A 19,728-nucleotide genomic window follows, 5' to 3' on the forward strand; every position below is an offset into this window, starting at 1 on the left:
CAGTGATGGCTCGGCCTCACATTTATTGCATTTTATTCCTGTTGTGGTTTTAGAGTATGGTTTTTTTGTGCCATTTTTGCCTCATGGACTTTTCTAAGAAAAGAATAGAAACCTAAAAAGGATGTAGTTTTTACATGCATTTTTCTATTAAAAGCACTAGGGATATGTCCTAGGGTCCATAGTCTTCATTCACACAGTGATTAAGTATACCTTCATGAGAGAGCCATATATTTAAAGGCAAAATAGGGTTGTATCTGCTATGTGTAGTTAGGAAATCGGTTCCCAAACTATTTTGTTCTAAGCCTGATTTCGGCTCTTAGTGTATAACCGCTCACGGAGCCATATTATGTCCGTGCAAATGACTCATTACACACGGTTCAGTTTGTAGGTTATGTTCTCTGTAACCTATATTGTAACTATAAATGACCTCATGTTAGGCCAGTAGCTGAGAAGTATTGAGCATGAGATATAGGCTACATAAGCTAGTTGTCATTCACCTGCAAGCGTGTTCTCAGTGGGAAGTCTGGCTGTGACATATCTCCCTGAAAATAAAAGAATTGGATTGTTGAGATCAATCACCCCGGACATCTGCCATCAGGGGAAGAGTCAGGAGGCCACCGAAATTGTTTTAGTGGTGATAGAGAATCACTTCTCACCTCTCCTGTTCTTATACTATAAACAGTGATAAGAAGGGTGTTCTAGTGGTGATAGATAATCAGTTCTCACCTCTCCTGTCCTTATACTATAAACAGTGATAAGCAGGGTGTTTTATTGATGATAGAAAATCAGTTCTCATCTCTCCTGTGTTCTCTCCTGTCCCTTTATACTATAAACCAGGGGTGCATAACCTGCGGCCCAGGGGCCACAGGCGGCCCTTGATATCATTCTGTGCGGCCCCCAACCATCTGGTGACAGACATGTATGTCTGTCTTGTGGCTACTCACATGCATTTTTCATGTATTCTCCCATTAGATGGGAATCATGTAGGTGTAACCAGACATTTATAGAATATACTGTATGTACAATATGCCATAAATACAGTACTTAAGTTGGTAATACCCCTTTAACTTTTATTTTCGGTCCTTGGGATTCCTTCAGTCTGACAATGTGGCCCCCAACCAGAAAATGTTGTGCACCCCTGCTATAAACCATGATAAGCAGGGTGTTTTAGTGATGATAGAAAATCAGTTCTCACCTCTCCTGTGTTCTCCCCTGTCCCTTATACTTTAAACCATGATAATCAGGGTGTTTTAATGGTGATAATTAGTTCTCACCACTCCTGTGTTCTCTGCTGTCCCTTATACTAGGTATCTGTGTGCTGCTCCAAGACCCTTAGTTATTATGCTTGAAACTGTGCTGCACATGCTCAGTCGTGAAGACCAGAGGAGAAAGTTCACTACTGGGCATGCCTGTAGTCATCTCAGAACTGATGGACAGAACAGGGAGACAGCATTAAAAGTGTTGTCTGGGAAGAAGTAACTTTTCACAGGAACCCTCTGCCTGCCTCATCTGTGGAAAGAATCTTGCTCTATTCCCTCCTGCTCTGGTCCAGCATTCCGGCTCCCGTGTGTCTATCTTCCTCCCCGTGGCTTGTTTAATTTGTGTCTGGCATGGGTGTGATCATCTGCTCCACTGCAGCCAATAACTGGCTTCAGCAGTGATGTGTCTCTTGCGGATTTGTCACCGCTGAATCCAGTCATTGGCTGCAGTGGAGCAGATGATCATTCCGGAGAGTAAGTAAGCAAGCTACAATCCTGAAGATAGACACACAGGAGCCAGTGCGCAGGACCGGAGCTGCGGAGAGCAGCAGGTATGAATCTTTCCGTCGTAGCAGCAGACTGCAGGAAGCAGTGAACGGTTAGTTATTCCCTGACAACCTTTTCATGGCAAGCACTTAATATAGCAGCTACACTTTTTACATGTTTTATTCCCATTTAGACTTGCACATGATACTCTCTACATTTCCACGACATACATATAGAGCTTTTCTAACTTTTTTCTGAGGGCAAATTAATAGATTTCTTTCAATTAAGTGCATATCCTTGTTTTCCAGTTATTAAATGCAGATTTCAGTTTATTGCATATTTACTTACCGGAATTTAGAAAATATGGTTTAAGTTCTGTCTAAGTAGCCTAACTACTTACATGATGGTAAGAAAAAGCCCGGTGTTAGCATTTTACTGCAGTAAATATATTACTGACGGTTTATCGAGTCGGAGTGTGATAAAATGCTGGAATCGAAGCCACAGCTTTGGCTTACCCACTCCACAGCCCTAGTTGGGCCGACATTCATCTAATGTTTATGGCAATCTATACATATACAGATTAAAAAGTACACTTCAGCCACTTCAATGTTAGAACAATTTGCAATAGCAAAAAAAAAAGGTTCCTTTTTCCTAGAGCTTCAATGGCTTGCGAGGGCGAACTGAAATAAAAAGCAAGTGTGACTTGTAAGGAAAGGTGTCTGGAACCCATTAGTGAGCCAGAGAATCAGTTCACAGCTGTGGTCCCGTTGGTGAGGTCATGTGACACATTTTTTTGGCCTTTGTTTCCCAAGCATTGACCTTTGCCGAGTTGCATGTGACCCCTGTGAGTCAGCCAACCAATTAAAGCTCAAGACTGCTCTCCCAGGCAATGTCTAGAAGACCACTGCAGAGTGATGCATAGGAGATGAGTGATGGCTCTGCCGCTTCCCCGTAAAGATACAATATTCATTTCATTGTCTTCCACTGAATAAAATAAAACGGGGGATCAAGCGCCAGATGAATTGACTTATTCGTAAGTGGTTGTTGAAATTCCTTCTTGTGATGTCAATGTCTCCCTGACTGTTAGGTTGTACATCAAAGTGTCGCACAAAATTCCACTCAGAACGTCCTCCCTTTTACGACGACCACACTGGACGACATCCTCAAGTCCTTTTCCGACGTCAGCGTCATCAGAGTTGCCAGCGGCTACCTGCTGATGGTGAGTGGAACGGAGTTACTAAGCTCAGAGGTGTAGGCATGTGGCTTTGACACTTAATGCACGCTTAAAATAGTTTCTTACTGCGAGAATTGCCAAGGGGATGGAGTGACCTGTCGCATATTAATGTGGTTTGCGTTTTGTCTCCAAATGTTTCATTTGCAGCTTGCCTATGCCTGTTTAACCATGCTGAGGTGGGACTGCGCCAAGTCTCAGGGTGCCGTGGGGCTGGCTGGAGTTTTGCTCGTTGCGCTTTCAGTGGCAGCAGGATTGGGCCTGTGTTCATTGATTGGAATTTCCTTTAATGCCGCAACAACTCAGGTATTAACTTCCCTTGCCGCAAATATTTCAACTAGAGTACAACTAGCTGCATGATTTGTAAGAAAATGGAATTCCGGTCGTATTGTTATCTCATTCATAGCATCAAAGTCTTAAAGGAACACTGAACACAGAAAATGCACACCAAAGTATACAAAAAAATCCATTCATCTCCTCTTTACTTATTTTTTTGCATACTGTATTACAATTAACACTGAGAAATATCATCTAAAGAAATCTTCTTAGGACAGTTAACAGGCCCCTCCTTCTGGCTGCAGCAGGAACCTCTTCCCTGTCTGCAGTAGGACACTCCTATTAAGCCCTGCCCTCAGCCAGCCACCAGTTGGAGCTGGAAGAGATCAGCAGGAGATTAACGCAGGATTTGCGTCAGGAACTTGTAGAAAAGGCAGGCTTACAAACATGGGGGACAACTATGGTATTTCCTTCACTTTTTTTAAATTCATTTCTAGGTTTAGTGTTCCTTTAAGTTCACCCACCTTATCTTAGATGCCGCAATTATTCTGTTGCATATAAACAATAGCTTCTTGCAGTCTGCAAATCACCATTTTTATATCTTCTTATTCTTGACCTGCTTCTTCAGCCAAACACGGACTTAAACACTTGGTAAATGTTATTTGTATCTCTTCATATACCGTTTGCTTATGTAGCTATTTCTTAGTATATCTTAGTTAGGGCTCATGCACACGCCCATTGTTCGGCCATATTCGCAAACAGCGGGTCTGCAATATGTGGGCACCGGCCGTTTGCAACCCCCTCATCAATCTGGAAGGTCGGTGCGAAACGGAGGCACGGAACCGCTCCGGAGTGCTTCCATGGGGTTTCTGTCTGTGCGGACGGATCACGGGCCCATTTAAGTTTATTAGGTCTGCATCCGCAGCCGCACGGGTGTTACCCGTGCATTGGGTACCGCAAATTTTGGCCCCCAATGCACGGAACGGCCGTGTGCAAGAGCCCTTATTATAAGATTTGCTGGAGCACTCTAAGAAGATCCCTCTGTGGCTATGCGGAATTTAGATTCCTCAACCTTTGCCATGAAAATCTTATCAGAAGACTGTAGCCTGCCCAAGGAAAAGCAGACATGGGGTGTCTATGGCTTCTGACAGGGAAGCAATGAGGAATCTGAATTCCCTGTGGCTACCCTTCTCCCATTTCTCCGATATAGGTGTATTTGAGGGAACTACTATTAATGGAATTCCCTAATGTATTCGTTTATGCTCACTAAAGGTGAGCCTACATTTGAATAGCACTGCAGACTATTGAAGAGCCAAGTCAAGGTTCCTGAATGCAAGAAATGTCTGTGCACGAAAGGCGGCATTCTACTAGAGCAAGCTTCTGAGCTGAATGGACATGTTACTTAGGGTGCATGTATGGCTGCCAGATATTGTATGTGTGTGTCTTCACTGCCTGCATTGTTCCCCACAGGTTCTGCCTTTTCTTGCTCTCGGGGTTGGTGTAGACGATGTCTTTCTGTTGGCACATGCGTTTAGTGAAACAGGCCAAAATAATAGGATTCCATTTGAGGTAATTACGAAACTTGAAAATGAAAAAGTGTCTTTGTTTAGAGGTATTTTTTCCAGGAGGCATGTGCCGTGCCTTAAAAACGGAGTTTGACATTGCGTTACTCAGTACTGATTTTGGACCGATATGCTCCATCCTTTCCAAGGTATAGAGGTATAAATCCACATCACATTGGATTACGCCGTTCCGTATCCTAATGTGAGAGTAAAGCCGTTTTGCTGCCCGTCCCAATGACCAATACATTTTTATTGAGTTCTTGAATTTAACTTTTTTAAACTTTTTTTTTTTTTTCCCACTTTTAGGACAGAACTGGGGAATGTTTGAAAAGAACAGGAGCCAGCGTTGCCCTAACCTCTATCAGCAATGTGACTGCCTTCTTCATGGCTGCCTTAATACCCATTCCTGCACTCAGGGCTTTCTCTCTTCAAGTAAGATTCTTTTTGTACCTCTGTCCCCAGATACATTCTTGTGGTGTAGTTGGGGAAAATAGCCTTGCATAGAACTATGTTCCCATCAGGGTGCACACTGGAAAAGCTCCTGACATACACACCAAAAATGGCAACACAGGGTTATATTAGCCAGGCTGTGCCTAAAAGAGTATCCTTTAGGCCTTCACCTGCTGGCCACATTCCATACATGGACCTTTAGATTAGCTGGCATTTCTAAAATATTGGATCCAGTGATAGAGACTGTTTGTTTGTTTTTTTGTCTTTTGTAAGAGGTTAATTACACTTTCTCTTCTATATATTACCAGAAAGGAAAGTTGTTCTTTATAATTTGTCACAGGATTTTCACATCTTAATTTTGCCCTAGGTTTGGCACATGTGCCAGGGAACATCCCAGCATATACTGAATGTATCTATGGCCCCCATTGACCCACATGTGCCAAAAGATGTATTTGGCATACACCATACATTATATTTTTGCTCTATGGAATTGCGTTGTAAAATAATATATTAGAATAGTAGAATAATTTATTTCATCATAATTTCCCTTGGGATCAATAAAGTGTATTGTATCTTATCATACAGGCTGTTGACAAAGTGTCCTACAGCATGGTGGAATATGTCGCTGCCTAGGTCTGGAGATGCTCCCAACGTGTACTTTCACCAGAATGCTGTTGTCACATGTGAAGACATTGTTGGGGTCCATTCACACGTCCGCTGATCCGCAAAACACGGACACCGGCAATGTGCGTTCCGCATTTTGCGGACCGCACATCGCCGGCCCCTAATCTTGTCCGCAATTGCATTTTTTGGGGAACGGAATTGTGGACCCGGAAGTGCGGGTTCGCATTTCCGGATCCGGGCAGCACATCGTGCGGCCCCATAGAAATGAATGGTTCCACAAAATGCGGAACAGAATTGCGGACGTGTGAATGGACCCTAAGGCTGTTTCACATAGTCAGAATGTGGCCATAGTGTAGGCTCCATGTTAGTACGCAGACCATGGGGTATAAATGATTAGCTCTTCTGATCAGAAATCCACATTTTAGTATTTGCTGCTGAAGTGGAATATCCTCTGTAGATAGGACGGATTAGATATAGTGTTATGCATGCTTCTCTTTGATTGAACAATTCTTTGCTTTTAAAATCTTTCTGTGAAAAAAATGCGTTTCTGTCCTCAGCCTCACGGTGCTGCCTGTCACCTTTCCTAACCTCTGCCTTGAATAGATAATAGGTAACGTTGGAGTCATATACCGGACAAAAAGAGGCTTTACACAATAGCTGGATAAAGACGGGAGTTGGTGAGGAGCAGCTGTAATGTGGAGCTTGAGCTGACAGGCGTCCTCATCTGCTCATCACTTCAAGCTATGCAGTCCACCCACTCTCCCTGTGTGGTCTGCCAGGAATGGCAAAGAAAACACACATACCTTGGGCAGGGCCCCATCGGAGAAGGCACACTAGCTGTTCCCTGGGTAGTTCTAACACAGACCTCCCATTCTTCTCTGACATCAGTTACAGGCAGAAAGCTCCAGATTTTTAAACACTGGAACAGTGAAACCTTACAAGGGCTTTCAATGGGACCGAATAGGAAAGGCTTGTGTAGTCTGGCAGATCACTAGTGATCACTTTCTACAGCGGACATGCGGCCTACTCAGTGTCTTAAAAACGAAATGGAGGAAAATGATTTCTACTGCCTGTGTACAGTACTTAGGAACCCAATATATTCTGGGCCATTATTCACCATGTTTGGAGTTAAGTTATTATAAACAGTTACTTTACAGATTTCATGTTCTTATTTTACTAATCCGTCATGTGTATTTTTGTGTATAGGAGACAGTATTTCCCTTTTTGTATGCATTCTATGTGTGAACTGTGTTGTGTTCTTCAGGCGGCTGTCGTGGTGGTGTTCAACTTTGCCATGGTTCTTCTCATATTCCCTGCCATTTTAAGCATGGACCTGTATCGCAGGAGGGATCGCAGACTTGATATTTTTTGCTGCTTCAGCAGGTACACATGATTTCAGCATATTTATATGGGTTGTTTACCCCCTAAGAACCTTTTCCACAGACCCCCCCAGCTTGGCCAGACCCGCAGTAGTAATCATACATACTTGATCCCCAACTCTGTTTTCCAACTCCATTGCTGCTTTGCAGGTCCAGAATCTCCCCGCATCAACATTTGGTTTGATGCAGATCATGTGACTTCTGCAGCCAATGACTGCCCACATCTGTGTCAACCATGCATCATGTGACCCACTGACATGACGCATGGGTGACACGTCACCGCTGCAGCAGTTCCATGACCCCCTCAAACCAGATGTAATGCGGGAAGACCTGGGACCTGCAGAGCCAGCAGGGCAGCGAAATAGCCAGAACCCTGCAGCAGGGATCAAGTAAGTATGATTATCACTGCAGGTCTAGTTTTTATGGACCTCTATGAATTAATATGTTCTGTGTACATTTATGTGGTCATTGCCTGTCTCTTACACTAATATTCTAAAGACTTGAAACTGGTTTAGTTGGGTATATTGTGTATTTTTTATTTCTAGTGAGTCTCTATTCTTGTAACTAAGGCATGTTAGAGAGGTTGTCTCATGAAGACCACTCCTTTTACAACTGAAGCCAGACCAGTGAAGGAATAAATGGGGTTCCAGCACCGGATAGTATCTTTCGTAGCTTGTCTTTTATTTGACGTTCATAATCATAGAAAACAAACAGTGGATATCACCTCCCACCCCCTTCGGTCAGGTTTACATGTCTTTCGAACTTTTAAGTTGTTAATCATAACCTCCACTTGAAAGTTCGAAACATGTAAACCTGACCAGAGGTGGTGGGAGGTGATATCCACTGTTTGTTTTCTATGATTATGAACGTCAAATAAAGACAAGCTACGAAAGATACTATCTGGTGCTGGAACCCCATTTATTCCTTCATATGTGAGAAGAGCCAACCTTGACTCGTTCCGTGCACAGACATTGGTGGGTGAGCTGGACTTATTCCATTTTGTTTGAAGCCAGACCAGGCGTTCGCTAATCATTGTGGATCCACTATCAGAAACCACCAACAGTTGCGTCACTAGAATTCTGGTATTGCATGGAGCCTATGCATGTGAATGGTGACAGTGTAATGCATGGACACTCCAGGTCTGCTAAAGCAAGAGCTGCTCTTTGTGAGTGGGTCTCTGCTGGATCATAAAGATGAATCTCCAGCAGGAGAGCCCTTCTATGATATCCTTATGCTCTAAGAGATATGATTTTGCTACTAGAACTACTAGAAAGCTCTCATCTGTAATTCTTATCTACAACTCTTCTTTTTTGCTTCTAGCCCCTGTGTCAGTAGAGTGATTCAGATTGAGCCTCAAGCATACATGGATAACAATGAGAATACAAGCTACAGTCCTCCACCACCATACAGTAGCCACAGCTTTGCTCATGAGACCCAAATCACTATGCAATCAACCGTCCAATTGCGGACAGAGTATGACCCCCGGACCCACTCGTATTATACCACAGCGGAGCCTCTGTCTGAAATCTCTGTGCAACCATCAGTTTCTACATCCAATGATGCCAGCAGTCTGGCCCCCGAGAACACAAATTCCTCACGGGACCTACTAGAGTCTGGCTTTAACTGCGTTGAACCTTCCTGTACCAAGTGGACACTTTCGTCTTTTGCCGAAAAGCATTATGCCCCTTTTCTGTTAAAGCCGACAACAAAGGTATGGTAAATCCCAAAATGCAACCTTACAAATACGGAATACAAGCATTTCAGTAAACATTTTATTCACCTGCATGGACCTGTGACATTTTACAGTGTGTAGTAATAAGTAAAAACAACCTGACCATGTGCAGTGAAAAAGCATAAAACATAAAGCTTGAAATGCATATCTCTGCTTACATGTTTATGGCATTTAGGTGTATAGGGTGGCTTACATTATTGCTTTTTTTTCACAGATCTTGGTGATATTGGTTTTCTTGGCCTTGCTTGCTGTCAGCCTATATGGCACCACTCGTGTTCGAGATGGATTGGATCTCACTGATATTGTACCTCGAGAAACCCGGGAGTATGACTTCATCGCAGCCCAATTTAAGTACTTCTCTTTCTATAACATGTATGTGGTGACCCAGAAAGCAGACTATCCCCGTGTACAGCGATTGCTGTATGACCTGCACAAGAGTTTTTCCAATGTTAAACATGTTTTGCTGGAGGGTGACAAACAACTTCCCAAAATGTGGCTCCATTACTTCAGAGACTGGCTGCAAGGTAAGGTAGCTTGAAGATTGATCTAAGATAATATTATATAGTAGACTAAATCTATACATCCACATGTTTATAAGGGTATAGACAGACATTGCAGAGGCCTTGTGTGCTGCCGCACATTAGGTAGACCGATGGCTTCACAATTTGAAGGTAATTCCTTAGTTTTACTGGCAAAATCGTGGAGCCTTTGGCCACCGCATGTTGGCAGGGTTTCAGCCACATGTAGTCTCTCAATGTCTACCTGTTCCCTAAAAAGGGGCAGTATTGACTACAGATTAAGTCATATCATATACCATTAATATCATATGGAAGTCGGCTATTACTACTGAGATGTACATTTAAACTCTGTGACTGACGTATGATGTTTATGGATTCTTTTATTTAATATTGGCTGTACACCTAGAGATTTTGTATACCAAAAAGGCTGATTTAGACAATTTTTTGATGACCGTCAAACTTTTTATTTTTTATAAGTGGCTCAACTTCCTGGTCTTGGCTCGACACACAGGAAATGGCTTGGAATGCCTGTTCAGCCAATTACTAGCCACAGCAGTGACCCGCCTCAGCCGGCCATTTCAAAAGTGTGCAGTCCAATCATTTCATGTGTGTCAAGCCGAGATCAGGAAGGGGAGAGGAGCGGGGAGTCGAGCAGTGTTGGAATGGCGGCAGTATTTTTAGCCCTTTCTTTAAAAAGAAAAAAAGGTATCACCTTGGAAAGAGCATGACCCTTTTATTTTTCTGTTGTACATGGCTGGTAATATATAATTTTATTTTTTTCTTATAGTATAATGATCTGTTTGCATGAGGCCGAAAATGCAAGATTGATATTATTTATATATAAATGATGTCCACTTAAATTTCTGGGTTTAGAGCTTTTTTTTTTTTTTTGCCCACTGAATTATTTGGCAGTGAATAGGACCAATGGGATAGAAAAGATGAACTTTTTAGTCTTTAATCTTGTTATTTAACCAGATTAACTTGGGCTAAAATGCCAGGAGTGATAAAGGGAATCTGAGCCATCTGGAAGGTGTACTTACTGTGGACTGACACATACTCTGATCTGCTTCGAATTCTTTGTTGAGTATTTACTGAAAGAACTTTGTGTGTCAGTTGTGGTTTTGTGGCTTGCTAGACCTGGGTGGTAATTGCATTTCTGGTCACATTCTCTGTTGGGTAGGTCTAGCTGTGTGTAATCTCTTTGAGACTTGCCTCATTGTTCTCAGGGTTTCACAAGTTTTTACTAGTCGTATTGTTTTAGGCCTTTCACTGCTATGGGGAGTTTTACAAAGCGCAGAAAGCGTCAGTGATCGGTTAAAGAAAACACTGCATAGCTAAAGGAGAATAGATTAGACCAAATTCTGTTTAAGCAACTGTAGCAGTGTAATTGCATTCCTTAAAAATGATAACATCTCCCTTCCAACTGATTTCTTTTTTGTGCTCTGATTGTAATTTTAGATTTGTTTTTAATCTGATATCTTTTCATCTCACGAGTTCCCCTGCTTTCCATCTGGGAAACACTACTCTGATTTCTTCTGCAGCTGACAGGAGTTTCTTAGAAAGTGGTTAGGTCTCTTGGTTCTGGGTAAATGACTGTTAGGAAGTGCTGAAAATAAGATGTACAATGATTTACTGCTGGGTTTTGTGCTTGCTTTATAACTAACTATGAACATTGTCTGATAGTAGATTTGTGTTTCAGACTTGTTTGGGAACATATTTGAAAATAATGAATGTACAGGGGCGTAACTACCATAGCGGCAGACCATGCCGACTACTATGGGGCCCTGGGCAAGAGAGGGCCCAGTCTTAGTTGAGATTATCTCATCTTCTACCAGAGGTGAAAACTTGGTCAGGACTCTACCCTCTAAAGGAACAACTTTTAGCAAATGAGGCAGTGGGAAATGGCCCAAGGGTTATTGAAAAGGCTTTAGGCAGAAACCCTTCTGTCCTGTTTGGGCGGCCTGGTTTGATCCTTGCTATGGGGCCCTTACTTCTCTATGTATGCCACGGGTTACATAGATCCCTTTACTCGTTATTATTTCCTGTAAAAACACTGCAAGGCATCAAGTGGCTTTCAGCAAGAATGCGGGTCCAAGCACCTCTCCATGAGAAGGACACCATGTGTTTTGGGATTGATGGGTTGGATTTCACATTTCTAATGCAAGTGTAGGGGGTCCTCTATCACGTCATGCCATTCTTCTTTCTCTCTGGGCTGTGACTTGTCATGTATGTTTGTGCAGTGGTCAACATGTGCTGATCTATGGCTTCCTGTATGAAATGTGCTTCAGATTACCTGCCTGCCACCGCTTGTGTGCCGAGAGGCATTCGGTGTCTCCCTCTCCCCTAACAGGATGGCAGAGAGGAAAGGAGCAGTTGAGAGTGAATAGATGTTGGCTGTGATCTTTACACATGCTGGCAGCAGATCCCACATCTTGTATTAGCTGCACAAGTTGAACAGATGGAACAAATTGACAAAATCGTGTTCACTCACACTGCTCTTGAGAAGCAGCTGAGATGCTACATGAAGCCCAAAAATTTTAGTATTTTTTATTAGTTCTTGTCTTCTCCCATCACAAAAAAACCCAAAAAACGTTTTAACCTGCTGAACAGTAGCTCAGTATGGAGCTGAATCCTCCCCTCCTTCCTGGTCATGCTTGGCCCCATCTGAGGTGTGCTAATAGACCATAAAGACCATCTTCTGCAACCTTTACAGCTATTGAATTCTGGGAGGCTGAAATTCTCTAAATGATTTCACCTCCAGAGCTTATATTCCTTAGTATATTCCTTCTGTAGCACAACCAAATTCCAGTGCTGCACACACATCATTGCTCACATTAGGCCCTGTCCTCAGTGGACCTTTCGTTCTTATTTCTCTAGATCAGATACAAACACACAGGGGCAGATTTCATAGTAAGGCAATTGACCTATTGGTATGTTTTAGGAATATGGGAGGAACCCACCTAAATTCCATGCAGATGTGGCCATTGGTACGGAGGTTTTCCTAGGAAAGAATTAGGGGTTACGGTAGGCAGCCACTCCTACTCTAAAATGGCAAATTACATAAAGCATTAATTGGCACCTTTTAAAGGGTTTTAGCATCTCCAGGATTTTACTATCGATGGCCTGTCCTTCGAATAACACCTCAATATATGAAAGGCAGAGGTCCCACACCCCACTGATCAGCTGTTCCAGAAGTCAGCCCCAGAATGACACAGCTAGCGGACGGAGTCGGTTACTACAGCTCTTCTCCCATTAGAGTCAGTTGGAGCAGCACAGCAGTGACCAGCTTCGTTTACTACACTATGGACGGAGCTGTGTAGTTCTGGCACCAACTTCTGAATCTGGAGCTACCTCAAAACAGCTGATTGTCAGAACCTGATATGATGGCCTATCCTAAAAATAGGTTATCAATGTTAAAATCCTGGAAAACCCCTTTAAGGCCAAATGCACACGGCCGTGTTCGGCGGCCGAGAGCGGTGCGTGGTATGCCGGGCTGGATTCCTGTTCATAGCAGGAGTGCACGGCGTCATTGGTTGCTATGATGCCGTGCGCTTCATGCCGCCGCCGCTGTACAGTAATACACTGGTATAGATCATTCGAGTGTATTACTATAGTGCAGCGGCGGCATGAAGCGCACGGCGGCATAGCAACCAATGACTCCGTGCGCTCCTGCTCTGAACAGGAATCCAGCTTTTATTTCTGATTTACTAATATATGCCAATGCTTTCACGTTGTGGGTGTTATTGGTCTTCTCAGGTAATTTCTCATAAAAACATCCACTGCCCATATGACTTTATTTGAGCCTGTGGACATCATAGAGGAGGTTACCTGCTCAAGAGCCCCACCGTCAATATAGGCCAGAACATAGAGCATTCTGGACAGCCATTCTTAAGGGGAAATACCTGGCTGGACATGGCTTTTTTGGGCAAATAGCTGATTTTGCCTGTGGCTCCCATCTGAAAGCAATTGGGAGAAATTTATCAAAATCGGTGCAAAAGGAAAATTGGCTTAGTTGCCCATAGCAACCAATCAGATTCCAACTAATTTTCCAAAGGTGCTCTGAAAAATGAAAGGTGGAACCTGATTGGTTGCCATGGGCAACTAAACCACTTTATCTTCACACCGGTTTTGATAAATCGGCCAAGTGTCTTTGAGAGAACGTCTTTAAAGGGTTCCTAGTAGGAAAACGCCCTTTATGATTCCATATGCCCTGCAGTTGTCTTCATGACACATCCTCTTTAAGCTATCTTGACCTAGAGGGGATTGAAAGAGGTAGCATTCGTATTTCCGTAATATATTCATCCTGTTTTCTATAAAATCTGTTATAGCCATTAATCAATTTTTGTTCTTTTTTTCCTTTTGTATTGAATAATTCATGTTCTTTTAACATGTTAGAAATTTTTAAAACCTATTCAACAACTGTTGTTAGTTATTGTAATGCATTCCACCTTTTGATGAGTGGGTAGCTGACCAACAGCATATGAATTATGAGTAAAATATGTAGCTTATCTGCAGATTCTATTTTCAGTGATATGATGATCTAATGTTTAATAGTTTTTTGGCATGCATGACTTATGGGTTGTTGAATTTCCCTTTTCCCCCCTATAGGACTACAAGATACATTTGACACTGAATGGGAAGCAGGGAAAATTACTTATAATAATTACAGAAATGGTTCTGATGATGCAGTTCTAGCCTACAAATTATTAATACAGACCGGCAATGCAGATAAACCTATTGACCTCAGTCGGGTAAGACTGTAATAAATCAAGTAAAAAATGAGCAAATTATTTCACAAATTTATTTTTAATTCTGTTTCCTGTACATGATTATGGGGGCAGCCATCATTCCTTATTTGTTTTTAATAGCATTTAGAGATAAGCTTTACAGTAGCCCCCAAAGGGCCATAGAAACAATGGACAGGAGGAGACCACATAGATTTTCTATAGGAGGGTTTTCTAGGTATGCTTTGTGCCCTATGCAGAGGTCAGGAGGGAGTGGATGATTGTAACTAGGCTTGAGCGAATTGAGCTTTAGATCCGAAGTCTATTCAGTCAAACGCTTCGGTTTTCATAATGCTGTCTAAGATCTGTCTCCGTACAGCAGTAAAAGGTATTGCCTCTGTGGAGGCAAAATTTGTTTCTGCCGAAGTCGCGAGAGACTTCGGTGAATTGATTCGGTGTTCATTTCTGCATCTTTAAAAACATTTAAAATTAGGAATCCGAAGTCAGGTATGGTACCAGTCGGTACCAAACCCGACTTTGGATTCCAAAGCTTGATTCGCTGAACCCTAATTGTAATCCTTCCTTGATGATGATTAGATTACTGCTGAACGTACAGACCAAGAAGTGGAGCCTATTAAGCTTGGTGACCAAGGCAAAAACTGCTGGATTGTTTATACAGTGGATATAAAAAGTCTACACACCCCTGTTAAAATGTCAGGTTTCTGTGATGTAAAAAAAAATGAGACAAAGATAAATCATTTCAGAACTTTTTCCACCTTTTAATGTGACCTATAAACTGTACAACTCAATTCAAAAACAAACTGAAATCTTTTAGGTAGAGGGAAGAAAAAATATAAAAATAAAATATGGTTGCATAAGTGTGCACACCCTTAAACTAATACTTTGTTGAAGCCTTTTGATTTTATTAGCAGGCACATTTGGACTTGGCAAGATTTGCCCACTCTTCTTTGCAAAAACACTCCAAATCTGTCAGATTGCGAGGGCATCTCCTGTGCACAGCCCTCTTCAGATCACCCCACAGATTTTCAATCGGATTCAGGTCTGGGCTCTGGCTGGGCCATTCCAAAACTTTAATCATTTTCTGGTGAAGCCATTCCTTTGATTTGGATGTATGCTTTGGGTTGTTGTCGTGCTGAAAGATGAAGTTCCTCTTCATGTTCAGCTTTCTAGCTGAAGCCTGAAGGTTTTGTGCCAATATTGACTGGTATTTGGAACTGGTTATAATTCCCTCTAGCTTAACTAAGGCCCCAGTTCCAGCTGAAAAAAAAACAGCCCCAAAGCATGATTCTGCCACCACCATGCTTCACTGTGGGTATGGTGTTCTTTTGGTGATGTGCAGTGTTGTTTTTGCGCCAAACATATCGTTTGGCATTATGAACAAAAAGTTCAACCTTGGTTTCATCAGACCAGAACACCTTTTCCCACATGCTTTTGGGAGACTTTAGATGTGTTTTTGCAAAATGTAGCATGGCTTGGATGTTTTTCTTCATAAGAAAAGGCTTTCGTCTTGCCATACTACCCCATAGCCCAGACATATAAAGAATACGGGAGATTGTTGTCACATGTACCACACAGCCAGTACTTGCCAGATATTCCTGCAGCTCCTTTAATGTTGCTGAAGGCCTCTTGGTAGCCTCCCAGACCAGTTTTCTTGTCTTTTCATCAATTTTATAGGGACGTCCAGTTCTTGGTAATGTCACTGTTGTGCCATATTTTCTCCACTTGAAGATGACTGTCTTCACTGTGTTCCATGGTATATCTAATGCCTTGGAAATTCTTTTGTACCCTTCTCCTGACTGATACCTTTTAACAATGCGATCCCTCTGATGCGGAAGCTCTCTGTGGACCATGGCTTTTGCTGTGGGATGCAACTAAAAAAATTTCAGGAAAGACCAACTAGAGCAGCTGAATTTTATTTGGGGTTACTCAGAGGCACTTTAACCCCTTAAAGACCAGGCCATAAAAAAAAATAAAAAAAATTTACCAAAAATTTTAAAAAAATTGCAAGTTTCCAAGTTTCCATTTCTCTACTTCTATAATACATAGTAATACCTCCAAAATTTGTTATTACTTTATATTCCCCATATGTCTACTTCATGTTTGGATCATTTTGGGAATGATATTTTATTTTTTGGGGATGTTACAAGGCTTAGAAGTTTAGAAGCAAATCTTGAAATTTTTCCGAAATTTTCAAAAACCCAATTTTTAGGGACCAGTTCAGGTCTGAAGTCACTTTGCGAGGCTTACATAATAGAAACCACCCGAAAATGACCCCATTCTATAAACTACACCCCTCATGGTATTCAAAACTGATTTTACAAACTTTGTTAACCCTTTAGGTGTTCCACAAGAATTTATGGAAAATAGAGATACAATTTAAAAATTTCACTTTTTTGGCAGATTTTCCATTTTAATAATTTTTTTTCCAGTTACAAAGCAAGGGTTAACAGCCAAACCAAACTCAATATTTATGGCCCTGATTCTGTAGTTTACAGAAACACTCCATATGTGGTCGTAAACCGCTGTACGGGCACATGGCAGGGCGCAAAAGGAAAGGAATGCCATACGGTTTTTGGAAGGCATGTTTTGCTGGACTGTTTTTTTTTGTTTTTTTTTTTTTTTTTTTTTACACCATGTCCCATTTGAAGCCCCCCTGATGCACCCCTAAAGTAGAAACTCCAAAAAAGTGGCCACATTTTAGAAACTACAGGATAGGGTGGCAGTATTTTTGGTTGCTCTATATTACACTTTTTGTGAGGCAAGATAACAAGAAATAGCTGTTTTGGCACCGTTTTTATTTTTTGTTATTTACAACATTCATCTGACAGGTTAGATCATGTGATATTTTTATAGACCAGGTTGTCACGGATGCGACCATACCTAATATGTATACTTTTTTATTTATTTATGTAAGTTTTACACAATGATTTCATTTTTGAAGCAAAAAAAAATCATGTTAGTGTTTCCATAGTCTGAGAGCCATAATTTTTTCAGTTTTTGGGCGATTATCTTGGGTAGGGTATGATTTTTGCGGGATGAGATGACTGTTTTATTGGCACTATTTTGGGGTGCGTGTGACTTTTTGATCGCTTGCTGTTACACTTTTTGTGATGTAAGGTGACAAAAAATGGTTTATTTAGCACAGTTTTTATTTTACATTTTTTACGGTGTTCATCTCAGGGGTTAGGTCATGTGATATTTTTATAGAGCCGGTCGATACGAACGTGGCGATACCAAATATGTGTACTTTTTTTATTTATGTAAGTTTTACACAATAACAGCTTTTTTCAAACCAAAAAAATGATGTTTTAGTGTCTCCATATTCTGAGCCATAGTTTTTTTTTATTTTTTGGGCGATTGTCTCAGGTAGGGGCTCATTTTTTGCGGGATGAGGTGACTGTTAGATTGGTACTATTTTGGTGTGCAAACGCCTTTTTGATCGCTTGCTGTTGTACTTTTTGTGATGTAAGGTGACAAAAAAATGGTTTATTTAGCACAGTTTTTTTTTTTTAAAGTGTTCATCTGAGGGGTTAGGGCATGTGAAATGTTTATATAGTCGGTCGATACGGACGCGGCGATACCTAATATGTATACTTATTTTTATTTATTTTTTTCCTATTTTTCTACCTTTTTTTTTACTTTATTTGGGGAAAATTACGTTTTTGTTTATTTACTTGAAACGTTAAATTTTTTGGGGGGAAAACTTTATTTTTTCCACTTTTTTTTTGTCCCACTTTGGGACTTGAACTTTGGGGGTTATATTCCTTTACAATGCATTCCAATACTTCTGTATTGGAATGCATTGGCTGTATGAGTAATACTGTGTGTATTACTCATACAGCTTCCGGGGCCTGTGAGATCCAGGGGGCTGGATCTCACAGGCTCTTCACCGGAAGGCAGCACGATGCCTACCTTAGACATCGCGCTGCCTTCCATGCCATCGGGTCCCCCCCACAGCTGCATGGGGACCCGATGGCACCGCCGCAACCGCAGGTAAAGCCACAAACCGCAGGTAAAGCCACTGAATTGACCTGCGGGTGTGTAGACTTTTTATATCCACTGTATATATGTGTGTGAAATGAAAAATAACATTACCAATGTTCTTTAAAAATATGTTTAACATAAAAACTTGATTTAAACAGTTGGTAATTTTCTGATGACACATTCCCTTTAAGAATATTGAAAAACTAGATGCTGTCTAATGTAATTGTCCCCTACCTTCGGTAACTTTTGGCCTTGTGTAATAAGTAGACCACATCCCCCACCCCCAAATCACTTTTAAAGTGTTTTTTCTGGACTTTAAAGCATTCATGTTGGGAGATTACATATCATAATTACAGGAAAGGTTCTGATGATGCAGTGCAAGTTTACAAATTGCTAATGCAGGGCGGCTACATATACATACCTGTTGACCTCAGTTGGGTAAGATTGGTAAGCTGGCCATACACATTAGATAGAAGCTGGCTAATGTTTAAACAGCAGATGAACAAACAACAATCTGATGAACGTTCATTTTACAGACATTCACATATTTCCCGTTACAGTTGTTGAAACTGCCACATACACCTTCAATGAAACCAGGTGAAGGACGAAAGATCTTTCTATGCACGTTCTTTCAATGAAAGTTCTTCGTTCAAAGAAAGATTGTTCATGAACGGAAGTATCTTTCTTCCAACTATCAGATGAAAATATTGAACACAGCAGACTTCTTTTCAAACGATAGTCTATTATCTGTCGGATAAAACAATTATCATTCATGATTACATTTCATCCGACGCGTTCATTTGGTTGAAATTGTCTGTTTTGATTAACTTTATAGACTGTGTATGGCCACCTTTTAGATATCAAAGTTTAATTGGTGGGGGTCCAATAGTGAGTAGAGTGATGGGAAACTGAGAGGCACTTATCAGGCATAGACACTTCACTTGCAGGATATTTGACTAACTATTGTACAGTCTACGAAGGAAGACTGATGGAAAGTGTGAAGAGATGACAATAACCCCTAATTATTTCTGCTACAATAATTACATACGTGTCTTAGAATTAGATGCTGGGACCTGAGATGAAATATCTCCTAGCAGTGGTCTTGCAGTAGAGATGTACTTTGCCACAGACATCTTGAAAACATGCTGTTATTCCATCTCCAGACGATTAATTAACTCCAGATACTTCAACTCATTGGGGGCACGAATAAGCGAGTCGTGCTGCTGTCACTGTTTCTCATTTCATTCAGAAGACCTCAGTGTGGAGTCTTGCCAGGATTTTTTCTACTGTAGCCTCTTTTAAAAATAGTGGTTAAATGGATGTGCCTACCCTTCTGTGATTACCCTGGACTTGGAAGGTCACCATCCGTGGCCCCAGTGGGGCTGCCATTGCTTGTAGCTAGGTCTCCCCAGTAAATGAGTTAATATTAAAATAAATGGCCATTTAGTAAATACTGGAGGAGAAGTCATAAGATCACATATA

General features: G+C 41.4%; 1 protein-coding gene across 3 annotated transcripts in view; it reads left to right on the forward strand.

The window, feature by feature from the left end:
• The window catches only part of PTCH1 (patched 1), a 95,344-nt gene that overhangs the window by 55,013 nt on the left and 20,603 nt on the right, over positions 1–19,728 (forward strand). For 2 of the 3 annotated variants that reach the window (XM_040416991.1, XM_040416989.1), the window contains exons 9-16: positions 2,833–2,964; positions 3,127–3,282; positions 4,723–4,821; positions 5,121–5,246; positions 7,153–7,271; positions 8,588–8,978; positions 9,214–9,523; positions 14,126–14,268. In XM_040416991.1, coding sequence (XP_040272925.1) covers positions 2,833–2,964; positions 3,127–3,282; positions 4,723–4,821; positions 5,121–5,246; positions 7,153–7,271; positions 8,588–8,978; positions 9,214–9,523; positions 14,126–14,268 — 1,476 coding nt within the window. The remainder of the gene's footprint in view (positions 1–2,832; positions 2,965–3,126; positions 3,283–4,722; positions 4,822–5,120; positions 5,247–7,152; positions 7,272–8,587; positions 8,979–9,213; positions 9,524–14,125; positions 14,269–19,728) is intronic. The other variant, XM_040416990.1, reaches the window with a different exon arrangement.

The sequence above is a fragment of the Bufo bufo genome, chromosome 2 (assembly GCF_905171765.1).
Source record: "Bufo bufo chromosome 2, aBufBuf1.1, whole genome shotgun sequence".
NCBI classification, from domain to species: domain Eukaryota; kingdom Metazoa; phylum Chordata; class Amphibia; order Anura; family Bufonidae; genus Bufo; species Bufo bufo.